The 16,217-nt window shown below is 40.1% G+C and overlaps 1 protein-coding gene across 3 annotated transcripts in view; it reads left to right on the top strand.

The window, feature by feature from the left end:
* The window catches only part of tncb (tenascin Cb), a 147,688-nt gene that overhangs the window by 27,317 nt on the left and 104,154 nt on the right, over positions 1-16,217 (top strand). For all 3 annotated transcript variants that reach the window (XM_078550326.1, XM_078550325.1, XM_078550324.1), the window contains exon 2: positions 15,539-16,113. In XM_078550326.1, the coding sequence (XP_078406452.1) occupies positions 15,645-16,113 (469 nt within the window). In that variant the 5' untranslated portion in view covers positions 15,539-15,644. The remainder of the gene's footprint in view (positions 1-15,538; positions 16,114-16,217) is intronic.

Here is a 16,217-nt window from a genome sequence, read left to right as displayed (position 1 = left end):
CATGAAATCATTTGGCAAATATAAAGACTGACAAATGTGCCATATTAGCTTTAATCCTTTTCTGATCACTTATTTCTTTTTAACTGACATGAACAGGCAAACGGTTTAGGTGTGTGCTGCTATGTGCTGAGGGATGAGAAATGTACAATCTAATGCAATAGAGAAATTCTGGGTTGAACTTCTAATTCTCATCTCTGAAATATTGAGAAGGAAAATTTCATACTGAGATCTTGTTGAGCTACTCTCACCCACCTCCAAGTAATTAACCAGCCAGAAAATTGCCAATAGTCGAGCTCAAGGATGAGATTGCCTGCCTGTTCTCATGACTAGAAGTGGGTCTGTGCCCCAAGGAAAACATAATTAAAGGAACGAGCAAATAAAAATATGAAAAAACATACTAGAGAAACAATCCTATTTACTGTGGACAATAGAACACTTATTCAGCACAACAAAGGTTACTGTGAGAATAAACACCACATGGCACATCACATTCTGTGTCTGGGATTTTATGGCTAAGTATTTCCGCTGGCTAATTTGTACATATAGCTTGCTCGGAAGCATTGGAAGAGTCTAGTAACATCTGGTTTCCAATGTAAAAATTACAGTCAGCAGAGTCACAGTACTTAGAGACCGCCACACAGTAAGACTTGCTTAGAAGACGCATTGTTCAGGACCTTTTTATTAGTTTTGAATGCTTTAGCCTTCTTTTTAGTTCACCCCTCTTCATGCAGCCACCTGCATAACATCCGATTACATGTCCAGCTCATGGTTCATTTGTCAGGTGTAGCCAATGATACTTTCCAGGGAATGAATCAAAGAGTCAAATTCTTCATGGAGGTCTGTGTGATAATTTTTTCCCCCATTGTCAGGTGGTCATGTTTACTTTGGTTCATTATGAGTTGAACTTTCCTCGACTGAGATCTGCACCTTTATGACTTCTATCCAGGTGCAACAGGTCAGATAATAATGTGGCTGGAGCTTCACAAGGTACAAAACGTTATGGTATTTTCATCTCTTTTTATAATGTATATTTAACGGATGCCGTAGTGGAACAGAACAATAAAGTGGCACAGAATGTGAGATCATAAGATCATCTCTTTGGTTCCTTGTGTATTACTGACCTTAGTCATGCCAATGCCAACAGAGGGCAGAATTTTGCCATTGGCATGCAGGATCGGCGGGGGCGGGCCTGATCGACAGTGCACCGTGATTTCATGCTGGCGGGGCAATTAAGGCTTAAAGCTTTGTGCATTATTTATCATTTGAAACCATGGCTGAATTTTCAGGTGCCTCCCCAAAGGTAGGAACATAGGCGAGTGGGGCCCTGAAAATACCAGCACCAGGCGCCTGAGAGTTACCGGATATATCCCAGTGCCAGACATTCTGAAGGGACAGGTTCGGGGCCTGGGAAGGCTCCTGAGGCAAGCAGGCAATTAGGCTCACTAAGAGCCTTGTTAAAGATGTCTTTAGGAAGCTAGCTATGATTTTTCAGGTGGCCTCCAGTTTCTTTTATTTATTCTTTCATGGGATGTGGGCATCACTGGCTAGACCAGCATTTATTTCCCAGCCCTAATTGCCCTTGAGAAGGTGATGGTTAGCCACAGTCCGTGTGCTGTAGGTAGACCCACAATGCTGTTAGGGAGGGAGTTCCAGGATTTTGACTGAGGGACAGCGAAGGAACAGCGATATGGTCCCAAGTTAGGATGGTCTGTGGCTTAAAGCGGAACTTGCAGGTGGTGATGTTCCCATGCATCTGCTGCCCTTGACCTTCTAGGTGATAGAGATCGCAGGCTTGGAAGGTGCTGCTGAAGGAGCCTTGGTGAGCTGCTGCAATGTATCTTGTAGATGGTGGTGGAGGGAGTGAATGTTGAAGGTGGCAGATGGGGTGCCAATGAAGTAGGCTGCTTTGTCCTGGATAATATTGAGCTTTTTGACTGCACTTATCCAAGCATTTCATCACACTACTAATTTGTGCCTTGTAGATGGTGGACAGGCATTGGCGAGTCAGGAGGTGAATTACTTGTTGCAGAATTCCAAGCATCTGACCTACTTTTGAAGCCATAGTTTTTATATGGCTGGTCCAGTTCTGTGTCTGGTCAAAGGAAACCCCCAGTATGTTGATAGTGGGGGATTCAGTGATGGTTAGATTCTCTCTTGTTGAAGATGCCCATAGTTTTGCGCTTGTGTGGTGTGAATGTTACTTGCCACTTACCAGCCCAAGCCTGAATGTTGTCCAGGTCTTGTTTCATATGGGCACGAACTGCTTCAGTATCTGAGGAGTCGCAAATGGTGCTGAACATTGTGTAATCATCAGGGAACATCCCCACTTCTGACCTTATGATGGAGGGAAGGTCATTGATGAAGCAGTTGAAGATGGATGGGCCGAGGACACTACCCTGAGGGACTCCTGCAGTGATGTCCTGGGACTGAGATGATTGACCTCCAACAACCACAACCATCTTCCTTTGTGCTAGGTATGACTCCAGCCAGTGGGGAGTTTTCCCCCGATTCCAATTGACTCCAGGTTTGCCAGGGCTCCTGGATGCCACACTCGGTCAAATGCTGTCCTGATGTCGAGGGCAGCCACTCTCACCTGCTGCTTCTGCTGTTTGGCATGCAAGTAGCCCTGTGCTTTAGCTTTGGCAGTTAAGAGTCAACCTCATTGCTGTGGTTCTGGAATCACATGTAGGCCAAACCAGGTTAGGACGGCAGATTTCCTTCCCTAAAGGGCATTAGTGAACTAGATGGGTTTTTATGACAATTGACAATGGTGTCATAGTCATTATTACTGAGACTAGCTTTTTTTTAAATTCCAAATTTATTAATTGAATTTAAATTCCATCAGCTGCCTTGGTGGGATTCGAACCATTATGGATTGCTAGTCCAGTGACATTACCACCACCACTTCTCACTTTCCTGATGCAATGAGGGGCAGCTCACTACCAGCTTCTCAAGGCAATTAAGGATGGGCAATAAATGCTGGGCTCACCAGTGACGCCCACATCCCATGAATAATTTTTTTTTTTATAACTTCTGGCAGCAGGCACCCAGCAGCAGGCCCTGAGGGCCTCCCTGCCTGCCTGGGTGGGCGTACTGCCATAGACTACCCTATAGAGGGGTATCACATCCCACCAAGTGTTGCCCTGGCTTCTTTTCACGCTATTCTTTTTTTAAAACTGGTTGAGAGGGATACTCCTTGTGGAGGCATCCTCCCAGTTACCTGTCTTTTACTTGCAGCCAGGTGCTCCGCTGAAACTGGAAGGTTTCTGTTTGCCCTACAGCTTTGTACGCCTTCCCACTGCCCTTAATTGCCAGGAAAGTCATCCCATAGAATCACAGAATCTTTACAGTGCAGAAGGAGGCCATTCGGCCCATCGAGCCTGCACTGGATCTCTGCAAGAGCATTCCACCTAGTCCCACTCCCCTGCCTTATCTTGCACATTATTTCTTTTCAGGTGGCAATCCAATTCCCTTTTGAATACCTCGATCGAACCCTTTCCACCACCACCACCACCACCCTTTCAGGAAATTTGTTCCAGATTCCAACCAGCCTCTGGGTGAAAAAACTTTTCCTCACATCACATTTACTCCTTTTGCCAATTATTTTGAATCTGTGCCCTCTAGTTCTTGATGCTCTCTTGAGTGGGAACAGTTTCTCACTATTTACCCTATCCATATCCCTCAGGATCTTGAATACCTCTATCAAGTTTCCTCTCAGCTTTCTTTTCTCCAAGGAAAAGAGTCCCAATCTCTCCAATCTATCCTCATAGCTACAGTTCTTTATCCCTGGAATCCTCATGCCAATGAAGGGCTCATCCATGTGAAAATATTAACTTTAATCTGCTTCCCCCCCTGGAGTCGAGTTTCTGAATCCAAAAACAAACCCGGGTCCTGCTTCTCCCGCTCCCTGACCAAAATGCAGCCCCATATTAAATTCAAAGTGCATCACAAAACTAGGTTTTAATAGCTATCTCATTTGTAGAAATAAAATGATAGAACACAATCCTCCAGTGAACCATATTTTATCTTTATAAAGCACTTGAGATACATAGGCAGTTTTTCGTTCCAGTTCTTGAACTTAAATTATACATTTTCCTGCTCTGGGTTCAAAATCTATGCTTTAATAAGCTTTAGTTAATCAGATTGAAGTTCAACCTTATGGGAATTGGTAGAATGCTGATCATATTCCCTGATGGAATGTACACACAAAGTAGCCTGCTATCAACCTAATGGCTAACTTAATTAGTGATGGATTGAGACAAATAACTTTGGCCATTTTGGTCACCTTGACCAGCACAGAGATCCCACTGCCTACCATTTCTCACCTCAGGCAAGAATTCTTTTCAGTAATAACTCAGAGGCTGATATGCTAAATGGGTCTCTGTAGGGGAGAAAAATAAATGTCCTCCCTGGAAGTGAAAATTCTTTTTACAATTAATGAGTATTTTTCAAAGTAAGATGGAACAAAATGAGAAACTGCTGATTATATAAGTACCATAGGTAACTAATGCATCCTGTTAGACAACAGATGGTATAATTTATGCATAGAAGAAATGCAATGCTAAACAGTAACCAAGTGCCCTAGTTTAATCTTTCTCAATAATTCTTGTACCCATTAAAAACATTTGTATTTGACATTTACAATTCTATTAATTTATAAATCAAGGTGTGTTATTCCTGTGGTCAAATCTTATTTTCTTTCGTCACAAGTTTTGTTCATACAATTGTGTCAACATTTATCATTGTAAATTGCTATGTTAAATTCTGCTGTCAACTGTCACAATGTAATAGCAGACTTGAAGCACTAGGTGGCACTCTGAAGCCAGTTTCTAAAGCCTAATTCTGACACAAGCTTCAACATAAAGAAAATTACATTTGTGGATTAACTGTGGGCAATATCACAAGACAAGTTGCTAGTTTTAAATAAGAATCAAAGCATATTCGCAAGACTGAGGATCAAAGCTCAGGTGACATCATAAGCAACTAGAACAAAGTTCGACAAGTTTTCTAAATTAAGTGTATCCAATTTTTTGAATCATGATGCTGTCTACATTTTTTGATTTTTTTGATTATGATGCTGTCTATAGTGATTTACCTTTAGTCAGCTTTGCTATTTGACTTTGACCATTTCTGCTTTGCGATTTTTATCTGTGATCCTAATTGTGGCAAAAGGTCCAGCAGGGAAAAGAAGAAGATTTTTTTTGTTTGTTTTTATGAGCTGGAATGCATTACCTGGAAGGATAGTGGAAGCAGATTCAATGTAATTTTCAAAAGAGAATTGGACCTACATTTGAAGAGGAGAAATTTGCAGGGCTACAGGGGAAAACAGTGGTTTGGATAAAAACTAATTGGATAGTTCCATCAAAGAGATGGTATCAACAAGATGGGCTGAAGGGCCTTTGTGCAAAATAATTCTAGGATCATTTTCCTCTCTATGTAGCATTGCCTCATGGAACAGAAAGACGGGCTTTATCAAAAGGTTACTATGGTAGACCAGGATTATGACACGAAGACAATTTCTTTTTAGACAGGGTTACAACATTTTAAGATTATTTTAATGTTTGTAATACATTCTGTTGGCCTAATTTTCTACAAGACCCTTTCTACAGTTAAACATACTAATGAGAATTGCTCTTGACTTTAATGTAATCTATAATTTGCTCAGGTATTGTTTAGAAGTGGAGTGAATTTGAAGCATTGGGCTTTATTTCGAACCATGCTGCTTGGTGGTAAGGTGGTAGGGCATATAACATGTCAGCATTGGAATCCACCCGGTTTCTGTTTCATTACAATAATATGATTGACAGTCAGGCGATTTCCACCAAGGTCAAGTGATCTGCACAGGCAAGTTACTGGCCTGGTGGCGAACTTGAAAATTCTCTTCATTACCCAAGTAACTTTGTAACACCCATGATTTGCTTTTGTGCAATAATGGGAACAACATAGGAACATAGGATCTAGGAGCAAGAGTAGGCCACTTGGCCCTTTGAGCCTGCTCCGGCATTCAATAAGATCATGGCTGATCTGGTTGTAGTCTCAACTCCACTTTCCTGTCTCCCTTGACTCCCCTGTTTATCAAACATCTGTTTAACTCAACCTTGAATAAATTCAATGACTCAGCCTCCACTGCTCTCTGAGAATTCCACACATTAATGACCCTCTGAGAGATAAAAAAATCCCTCATCTCTGTCTTAAAAAGGAAACCTCTTATTCTTAAACTGTGTCCCTTAGATCTAATCTCCCCCACAAGTAGAATTATCCTCCTGGTGTCTACCTTATCAAGTTCCCTCAGGAATATGTTTCAATAAGATCAGCTCTCATTCTTCTAAACTCCAATGGGTATAGGTCCAACCTGTTCAACCTTTCTTCATAAGAGACATCCTTCATCCCAGGAATGAGACAAGTAAACCTTTTCTGAACTGCTTCTAACATCTAATATCTTATTCAAATGAGACCGAAACTGTACAGCAAGGCCCTGTACAGCTGCAGTAAAACTTCCCTACTTTTATATTCCATTCCCCTTGGAATAAATGCCAATATTACATTTGCCTTCCTAATCACTTGCTGTACCTGTATACTAACTTTTTGTGATTCATGCACCAGGACACCCAGATCCCTCTGTACCACTGAATTTTGCTATCTCTCTCCATTTAAATGCTTTGCTATTCTACCTGCCATTGTGGACAAGTTCACATTTTCCCACATTCTACTCCATCTGCCAATTTTTTGTCCACTCAACCTATCTACATCTCTTTGCAGACTCTACTTCCTCTTGACAACTTACTTTCCTACCTATCTTGTTATCATTGGCAAATTTAGTTTCCAAACATTCGGTCCCTTCGATTATTGTATGTCATTACCATATGAACTCATTAGCACATTCGGATGAAACCCTTTTGTCTGCTATTTTAACAAAGGCATTAACCCTGTTATTTTAGCAATTTGATGCCTTTTCTAAAATGCCAGACAAAGGAATGTCATAAAATCATGTTGATGAGCTGGGTGCTAATATGGTTAATGTCCAATTTTACCTCATGAATCTCATGACTTTCTTCAATGGCTTAACAATAAATTAAAGAGATCATCATGAAGGAAAGACACCTGGTCAATAATACAGTAGAAGTTGGCAAAGACTTCTCCATCACATATTTGAGTGCCTCCTGGTGCCTGGCTAAAGACCAGCATTGGCAGCCACAGTAAAGGTTTCCTGAAATAACTGTATGATTTCTCTGTTGGAGTTCAGGGTGTGAGGTCTGGCAGATTGCTAAGAAAACCAAAATGGAGAAAGTCCCTTTAGCCTCAAGTCAGCAGTTAGAAATCTATGAAATTTTGAAAGTTGCACATTGTAACTTGCACATACGATTAAATTAAAATGTGAGGTAGACGGGGGATTTGCCCTAGATATTCTAGGCACTGAAAAGCCTCCGAGATGGCCAAACTGGAGCCTTAGGCTGAAACACTGATTTAGCCTGCGTTTAATGCAAGGAGTTGAAGCTTACACTAAGCACGGCAGCTTGGAGGATCTTTAAGCAACTGATTATCACTTAAAATGCTTGCTAGCAATCATTAATGATGTTGAATGGCACTTTGATGGCTAGCACCTAATCTAACAGTTTCTCCTAACAGCGACCAGCTGCGTGGGAGTAAATTGTTTTTTGCAGAGGGTTTTAAAAGGTACTTTGAGGTAAATTACTTTTTACTGTTAGGTTCCTGCTGGAGGTTTTAAGGGGACTTTTGAAGCACATTGGGAAATTTTCTGGAACAGTTTGTCAAGTCTGCACCAACATTCTTATCAACATTTATTCTGGAAATCCTCTGAGGACCTCTGAGTAAGTGCTGTGCCATTCTATCATTGGACACCTTTTAGGAGTCACCAGGAGAAAGGCAGTGCTTGGTCCTTGGCATTTTGCTAAGGGCTCCCCTTGATCTGCAGGAGGAAGATGTGAGGCCAGGCAGAGCAGCTGCTGCTTCACACAAGAGGTGCAGGAGGTCAAGGTCTTTCCTCCTACGGGTACAGAACATCCCTCCTCCTTTGAATCTCTTCCACCAGGACCTTCAGTGTCATTCACCTTCTCATTCGAATCCTGAGCCATCCTGTAATGTACCACTGTGTGTCAGTCAGCATGCTCCACACCTTCAACAGAAGTGAGTACATGAATTCCACATATACCACTCCATGAATATTGTGTCCAATCAGCCTTTGAGTGCTAAACCTGCAGGCATCTGTTTTGGTACACCCAAGCAGGTTCAAATTGTGGTAACCAGCAATTAAAACCAAAATTGTACTTTCAAACAGGTATGCCTTCTTAGCACAGCACCTATTCAGCATCTGTTTTCATCCTTTCACTAAAATAACCCAGAGTAGATATAAATAAAGTAACATATAAAAGCTTGAGAATGAGAAATGTTATATATTAGAAAACAGCTGCAATGGTAAAAATATGTAAACCCAATATATTTATCAGGCAGTGGTACTTTCATCATACCTACATAATCAACAATTGCACCGTGTAATTCATTCTGTGTTCTCAAAATGAATGACACTGACAGGGCTGCATGTACGGTCCAACCCTATTTGCCTGAGAGGGTGATGGGTCACCATATCCTTGATTTGTTTCAATGCCTTAGACGATGGTTGTTCCAGAACTTTCCCTTTGAATTCCAGGACATTAGCCCATCATTAGTCCAGGTGTAGATGGTATGTGACTTAGAAGATAAATTGTTTCTAAGTTATAATTGAGGTAAAAGAAGACAGAGGGTGGAGAAAGATGGGCATCACACACAATATAGGTAGGGTTGTAAGGAACACAGTGGTATAGAGGTGGGGTTAGGAATTTGTCAGTTGCTAAAGGAGATATTTGGTCTCAAGTCTTCATGCTAAATAATGACAAGTGTCAGAATTAACACAATTGTGATATAAATCCCTGAGATAAATCATTTTACTCAGAGATTCCTTAATCTCTTATATATTTGGCAACTTTCACATTTGATCTACCTAAATACAACAAAGATAGCTGTCAATGCCTTTGAAATCACTGCTGGTATTATCTGAAGCCCCATGGATGGAAAATAATATGCTGTAAAAGGTGGCACTGTCATTTTTGGCTTTCAGTTTCTATCTATATTATAGAAAATACTGGCTTCTGTTTTCCTCTTCCACTAAGATGGTTGATGCGCAGTTGATTTGAAGGGATTCAGATCTATTTTGCCCATTAACTGGCAATCCAGATCACAAAAATCGGCAATTTCTTTTCATGTCAAACATGTTATATGTCCAAAATGGGTTATTATTACTCAATCCTACTCTCCAGCACTGTTAAATGAAAAAAAGGTTTATTTTTCCTCTATAATAAAGTCAAGATCAAGATCCTAATTAAAAATCATCAAAAACCATCATGCACGGCAATTTAGTTTGTTAGTATTGTGCACCACTTTCTTGTTATGTTCTGAAAGGGCACATTCTTTGTATTAAAAGGCTACTTGTTAATTATTTAGTGTGAGTTCTCTTGACCATCTTGTCACTTAATCTTGCCCAGCTGTGAAATTCTGCAGTGGATTAATTTGCCAATTCTGCAACAATCTATTTTACTACTATTATCAGCATGTTTTAACATTTGGCATTTAGACTGTACTGTTGATGGGAGGAATGCATAGAGCTTTGCCATGAGTTGAGATCTGAGGTTAAAAATTAATCTTGATGATAACATACGTTAATTCAGTATTTAGAATTAGCTTGAATATTATGTAAATGAAAAGAGGAGTTTTAAGCTTCGTGTGTATTTGATTTAGTTTAGCTTTGATTAATCCTCTGACTGTGATGAAATTCCAATTTACTACTTCCATTTCTAGAATACCTCTAAATATTTTGAACTTATGCTATTTTACAACCTAAGATCTGCCAATGGTAATCAATGTACAGATAAATAGATGTATACAGTAACACAGAATTGTTATGCAATTAATAAAGTTATTCGCTGTTCCTACATTTTATGACAGCAGTATCTGTACAGCGTATCAATACTGTGAGTCTCTTGTAAGATCATTTTTTTAAATTATTATAGTTATGTTTGCCCTTTATTGTAACTTTAGTACTTGTGCTCATGGAGACAATCTGGTGATCTAGTTTCTTAGGCGTGTCTACTATTCATCTTGTATTTTGGCAACTGGTAAATCTACATGAGGGCTCAGTGCATTTTCTGAATTTCTAAATGGCTTCAAAAGTTAGAAGTTTCTACCTAGAGAAGTGTCATGAGAGTTTTAATTGACTCTACTTATCACACGGTCTGCACACCCTGTCATTAACCTGGCCATGGTAAATTCCAAATTGAAGAATATTATCAGGACGTGGTGCCAAGTGAGATTGAAACATTACAGAAAGAAAAGAAAGGTCTTCCATTATTGCAGCACCTTCCACAGCCTCAGGACTTCTCAAAGTGCTTTACAGCCAGTGCAGTACTTTTGAAGTGTAGCCACTGTTGTAACATGTGAAACACTTGCACATCAAGGTCCTGCAAATGGCAACGAGGTAATAAGGGATAAATATTGGCCAGGACATCAGGGAGATCTCATCTGCTCTTTGAAATAGAGTCATGGGATCTTTTACATCCACTTGTGAGGGCAGGTGGTGTCACTTTTTAACATTTCATCTGAAAGGTGGAACTTCAATGCAGCACTCAAGTACTACCCTGAAGTATCAGGCTGTAAGGTGTTCATACCTTTCGAAGTGGACTAGAGCCCATAAACCTCTGACTTGAATGTCAGAGTGCTACCACTGAATTAAGGCTGAGACAATGAAGGAAGAAAACCTAAGCCTGACTTAACCCAAGGATGTGCCCCTTCTTGTTCCCCTCATTTTAGCCTATTGAAAATTCATAGATTTGGTGCATGAGCCAACAAGCATAACATAGTGAGTCGGGGGAGGATAAAAATATGAAGTAATTGCAAAAGAATGAACCTGCAGCAATAGTAGTATAATGGAAAAAAAAGTATATATTATTGTGCTGTAAAATGGAACTCTTTTAGTTATGCTACATATTTAAGTCATAATCTATATTTTAAATGTCATTTTCGGTATTGTGGTGTTTTATATATTGGTCCAAATAACCCATTTATCATAAAGCAAAACAGTGAGTTCCATGCAATAACAATTTTAAATTATAATGATATTTTTCCTCACCTGACCATCAAACTTACCAGGCTGAGTAATAGATATGAGCTGTTTGACTGAAGCCTTCTCCTTTGCGCAGAAGACACTTTGTTGTCTAATTTATTTTTCAACAGGAGAACGATTTTTTAACAAATTGCATTAGTTATATTTGTCCTTCGTTGTAACTTTTTCGTACTTGTGCTCATGGAGACAATCGAGCCACCTAGCTTCTTATACTTGTCTACTATTCATCTTATACCTTGGCAAATCTACATGACAAACAAATCTACATGAGGAGAACAAACCTGCCATAAGTGGACTGCATCTCTCCTCTGAGAAATTCAGAAAGTTAACAATATTATTTTTAAAAATGTAAACCAACAAATGTGTTAACTTTTAACAACAACATGATTGTCTGTTTACCCCAGGTTGAACTAATGCAGCCATCCCTCCCACATGCTGCTGGCAAAAGGTTAGGGACAGTGCATGTATTTGGATCATTTGAAATATCCATTTTCTGGCCTCTGTGGGAAAGTGGACAGTGGCCATTTAACTCCTGAAGTAGAGTTTGAGCCTGACTTTGTATCATTAGCTGTCACTGTAGCTGAGGAGAATGAAATTTGGGGAAGCCTTCAGATAACCCATTTCATTCCTGTAGATAGGCTTCAGGTTAGAATCCGCAATGGGTCACTGTAATTCAAGTCAAGCACAAAGCATTCGTGCAATTGAAACAATTCTTTGTATTTAAATTCAAGCATTTTTCAGTACATGCAATTAGCTTTATGGCTTAAGGAATTGCTTAAGGAATTGATTTTCCTTCGCTCTTGCATCACCTAAACTACAATATTAGACATTGAGTAATATTGGGAAGCAATTCTGTTTTGAATTAAAATTCTTTTGTCCATTGCCCGTATGTAAAACTCAGCCAACTGCTGCCAAGTTTGCAGACAGTGAGACATTCCCAGACTCATTTACTGTACATTAATAGTTATACCGTGTGAAAATGAAACATGCTGCAGTTTGGAACTTTTTCAAAGTTCAAATGTTTTTAGAATAAAATTGTTCATCTTGACTTGTATCAAGTTGTATCAAGGCGATCTAATCACTGTATTTGCAGTTAGGATTTCCCTGCTAAATTCTCCCCACTGAAACCTTCAAAGTGGGACAGATCACTGTTGCTCATAGTTTCAGACAATTGTTGTATTAAGCGCCTGCTAACTAGGCAGTGAGGATAAAAAGGCTTTGCATATCCTCAATGAACTAAAACTTACAAGATGCCTTGCAGATCAGGAAAACCAGCTGTCAGTTTAAAGTGGCCATGGCAATGAAACAGATCAATAACTTGGGCACAATGGGGTAGAGTTTCCACTTCAGGCAGATCAGCGATTCCAGTGTCACTTGCACCCAAAATCGTGCCAGTTTTGTAAAGTGTTTTATTCCCCCTGTGTTTCCACCCAGAATCATTTGCATTTTGCCAAACACAAAATCTGTCATGGTCCAACACAATTGGACAGCCTTTTAAATGCAAGGTTTTCTTTAAAAATTGAATTAAAAATATTCCTTGATATATTCAGGAGTGATAACTTGGTAAAGTTAGATTAATCCAGCCAAAAATGGGTTTATCAGAAAAGCATAAGCATTTTAAATCACAGTGAAAATCCAGGACCTATGAAAACCTAATTTCAAATTAATGTAAAAGACTTTTCAAAAAAATATATAAAACTATTTTCTGGTTAAATTGGGCTACAGAGGTCAGTACCTTAGTAAATTAAAGAAGTAATTCAAAACCTTCAAAAATGTACCTATTAGTGTCCTTGCACCATAAAGATCCAGCTTAAATTTTGAAGCCTCCATGAAAGCCCATAAATAAACACAATTACTGGAACTTGAGTGGACTGGGCCCGCCTCAATGCAATGCTTTTAAAACCACTGTATAAGATCACAACAAACTCAGGTTGAACTGTATGCAATAGGCACCTAAGATTCTATGGTGTTATATGCCAGTTACACCAATACTGATTGAACTGCACCAGAAAAAAAAAATCAGTGGATTCACATGGAAACTCCAGGCCAACGTTTTGTAAAGCGCCCTGATGAACATTCCAAGACCTTTTCTATATTGCAGGGAGCAATCTGATATTGGTATCTACTTTACAGCCTCTTCCATTCATACGGGAATGAGGCCAATCAGAAACCAAAGCCGTTCAGGTTCTAAGGCAGGACCCTTTCTGCATCTGATGGCGCCTGTATGTGTTGAACTCTAAGGGTTGGATTTTTACTGGTTGGGTGGTGATCCCGATGTTGGCCTCAAATCTGGGTTGGTGACCCGGAAGTGGCTGTGGTGGGGTATTGCTCTCAATCCTCCCAGAGAAGGCCACTTAAGAAGCCACCTCCAATAGCCCTGTCCGATTAAGGATGGAGTGTAGATCAATCATGTTGGAGGCCTAATGGGAGGGCTCACAGCGATCTCTGGCCATCAACCCCACTGGGAGAGATGGAGACCATGAGGGTAGCTCAAAATGGAGGCACTCTCTTCAGGATTGTCAAGTTTAAAAGTTTTTTAAAAACCCCATGGCCACAACTATCAGGTCATCAGCCTAAAGGGGAAACCCCTCCATTAGATGACCTGCTGTCATCGCTATGGTTATCACATTCCAGTGGATCCATACTCAGTTGATGGAAAGGAGGCATTGATGGTCCCCTGCCCACCACCAGGAGGCCTCCTCAAGTTAAGTGATCGGCTCTGGCCTCAGCCGGCTCCCGTCTCTGTCAGGAAGATCCCGGCAGTGTCGACATCTCTCCCCCCGGTTTGGTTCAATTATGGGCCTAATTGGCTACCCAATGCTGCCAGGCAGTTAACCTCTGCCTCTGGAAAGATTGCTTGGAAGTGGGAACACATTGGGTAGCCGCCATGACACACACTTTTCCACTTTTCCTCCCAGTCCCACCTCCTAACCAGCCTCCATGGGACTGGCAAAATATATCCCTAAATTTTCTCTTCGGGATGGAACTCTCCACTTTTCTGATTACTAATCTATGTAGAGTTATAATCTCCCAAAAAACTTCAGCTCCAATTGATCAGAGAATAGGGTCAGAGAAATCTCTACATCTCTCTTTCTAAACATTAAAATTCACATCTGTAAAGCACCCAGCTGTCCAAGAGATTTGCTTAGCATTTTGTAGTATGCAGTGTGAAACTCGAGGTGTGAGACTACCACTTCACAGCAGCATCACTCCACAAACAGGTGAAACCCTAACTCTGAACTCATATTTCTGTTAGCGTCAAATGGAAAGGACTTCCCACCAATGCTCAATACCCCTTAACTGTTAGTGAAGAGCTAATAAGATTACTCCCTCCCTAACACTTGCTGCTTCAGAACAGAAGCTCGAAAGGTTCCCCGCAATAATATGGTCACAGTTATATGTCAGCTGATGTGAAGCCACAATGATATGAGGCTGTCTTCAAGCTGGTACACACACTTGCTTTAACTCAATGTGCACTCAATTTGGTTCCTAGCTACACTGCACTTTTATAACTGGCATCAAATAAAATTTGTACATATCATTGTGATACATTGATGCTCTTGTTATGCGAAAAACATAGAAATTTTTCATATAAATAATAATCTGTTATTGATTGATTTGCAAAGATGGTTGAAAAAAGAAATATTTTTTATTTCAGATTTTCACCGTTGCTGATCTTAGCCTGTGACAAGTGCTGCACCAATTTCCTTTTCCCCATCCTGAGAAATTGGCCATGATCAGTGTCAGTGACAGTGCTGTGGCACTGAAGATCCATTGCTTGTGTGTTGAAGAGGAACATACACCCTCTCTAATTTAAAATTCCCATCTGCTCGATGCCAACCTGACTATTTTAGATAAGCCTTTGCTCTTCGTCTGAACTGATAAATGTTTGGTAGCCAATTAAGTAGCAAAAGCTAAGTCAAACATTACACAATTTATAACCCATCCATCACACAAACCAGATCAGGGGCTGACTGGAAAGAGCAATTTCTCAGTGGTTGTCACATTACTTACCTTAGCTGTACCTTGCTGTGACATGTTAATGCATTTCAATCACACCTGTGGCTTCAGTATTTGCAATGTATTTAAGACTTTAAAACCGCAAGCTTGAGATTAGAGTGGTATAATCATCAGTAATGAATGAATAGCCATTGCATAACAAAGTCAGCATTTTAGATCAATTATCCTGCCATCTAACATATATAGATGGCAATATTTTTGATTTATTTGCTTAATTTAGTTGCTTTAACATGTTTGCAAATGCAATCGTTAATTTTTGCTCCAAATGCAAGAAGGTTTATGAAATGTCATGTCAGTTTGTGAAGAGAAATGGGGCCCTTTCACATTTTTCTTCTTGATTTCTTACAGATAAATTAAGCTGAAAAGGAACCCAAGGCTTTCACGTTTTATTGCTCTGTCGAGCATCAGTAAACAAAATTGACTGCACTAAATAGGAAGATCAAAAACCACCAAAATGGGGCTTAAGTGGCACATTTTAGTTTGTTTTGTGACAGCTATTCTGGTGGAACAAACCCACGAGGGACTTATCAAGAAAGTTATTAGGCAGAAGAGAGACATTTTGCAGCCAAAAGAAGAAAATATCACTTTACCAGTTGGAACACAACCTATCAACTTCAACCATGTCTACAACATCAATGTTCCTCTTGGCTCTCTCTGTTCAGTGGACTTGGAGTCTCCTGATGGCATTGTGAGACCCAAAGCTGACTCCAGTGACCAACACATAGAGCACACTGTTGATGGTGAAAATCAAATTGTCTTCACTCATCGAATCAATATCCCACGTCAGGCCTGCGGCTGTGCGGCAGGTCCAGATATCCGTGACTTGCTCAACAGGTTGGAGGTGTTGGAAGGTCACGTATCATTATTACGCGATCAGTGCGCTACTGGAGTTTGCTGTGGAAATGGTGCACAGCAAGGAATAGGTATGGAAGTAGCAGCTATATGCAATAGTTAAATAATTGTGGGTGCATACATCACCAATGTAAACTGAGAACTGTCATATCTATATATATATATAATTTATACA

The sequence above is a fragment of the Cetorhinus maximus genome, chromosome 10 (genome assembly GCF_964194155.1).
Source record: "Cetorhinus maximus chromosome 10, sCetMax3.hap1.1, whole genome shotgun sequence".
In the NCBI taxonomy this organism is placed as follows: domain Eukaryota; kingdom Metazoa; phylum Chordata; class Chondrichthyes; order Lamniformes; family Cetorhinidae; genus Cetorhinus; species Cetorhinus maximus.
This window is presented reverse-complemented; position numbering and strand designations above follow the sequence as displayed.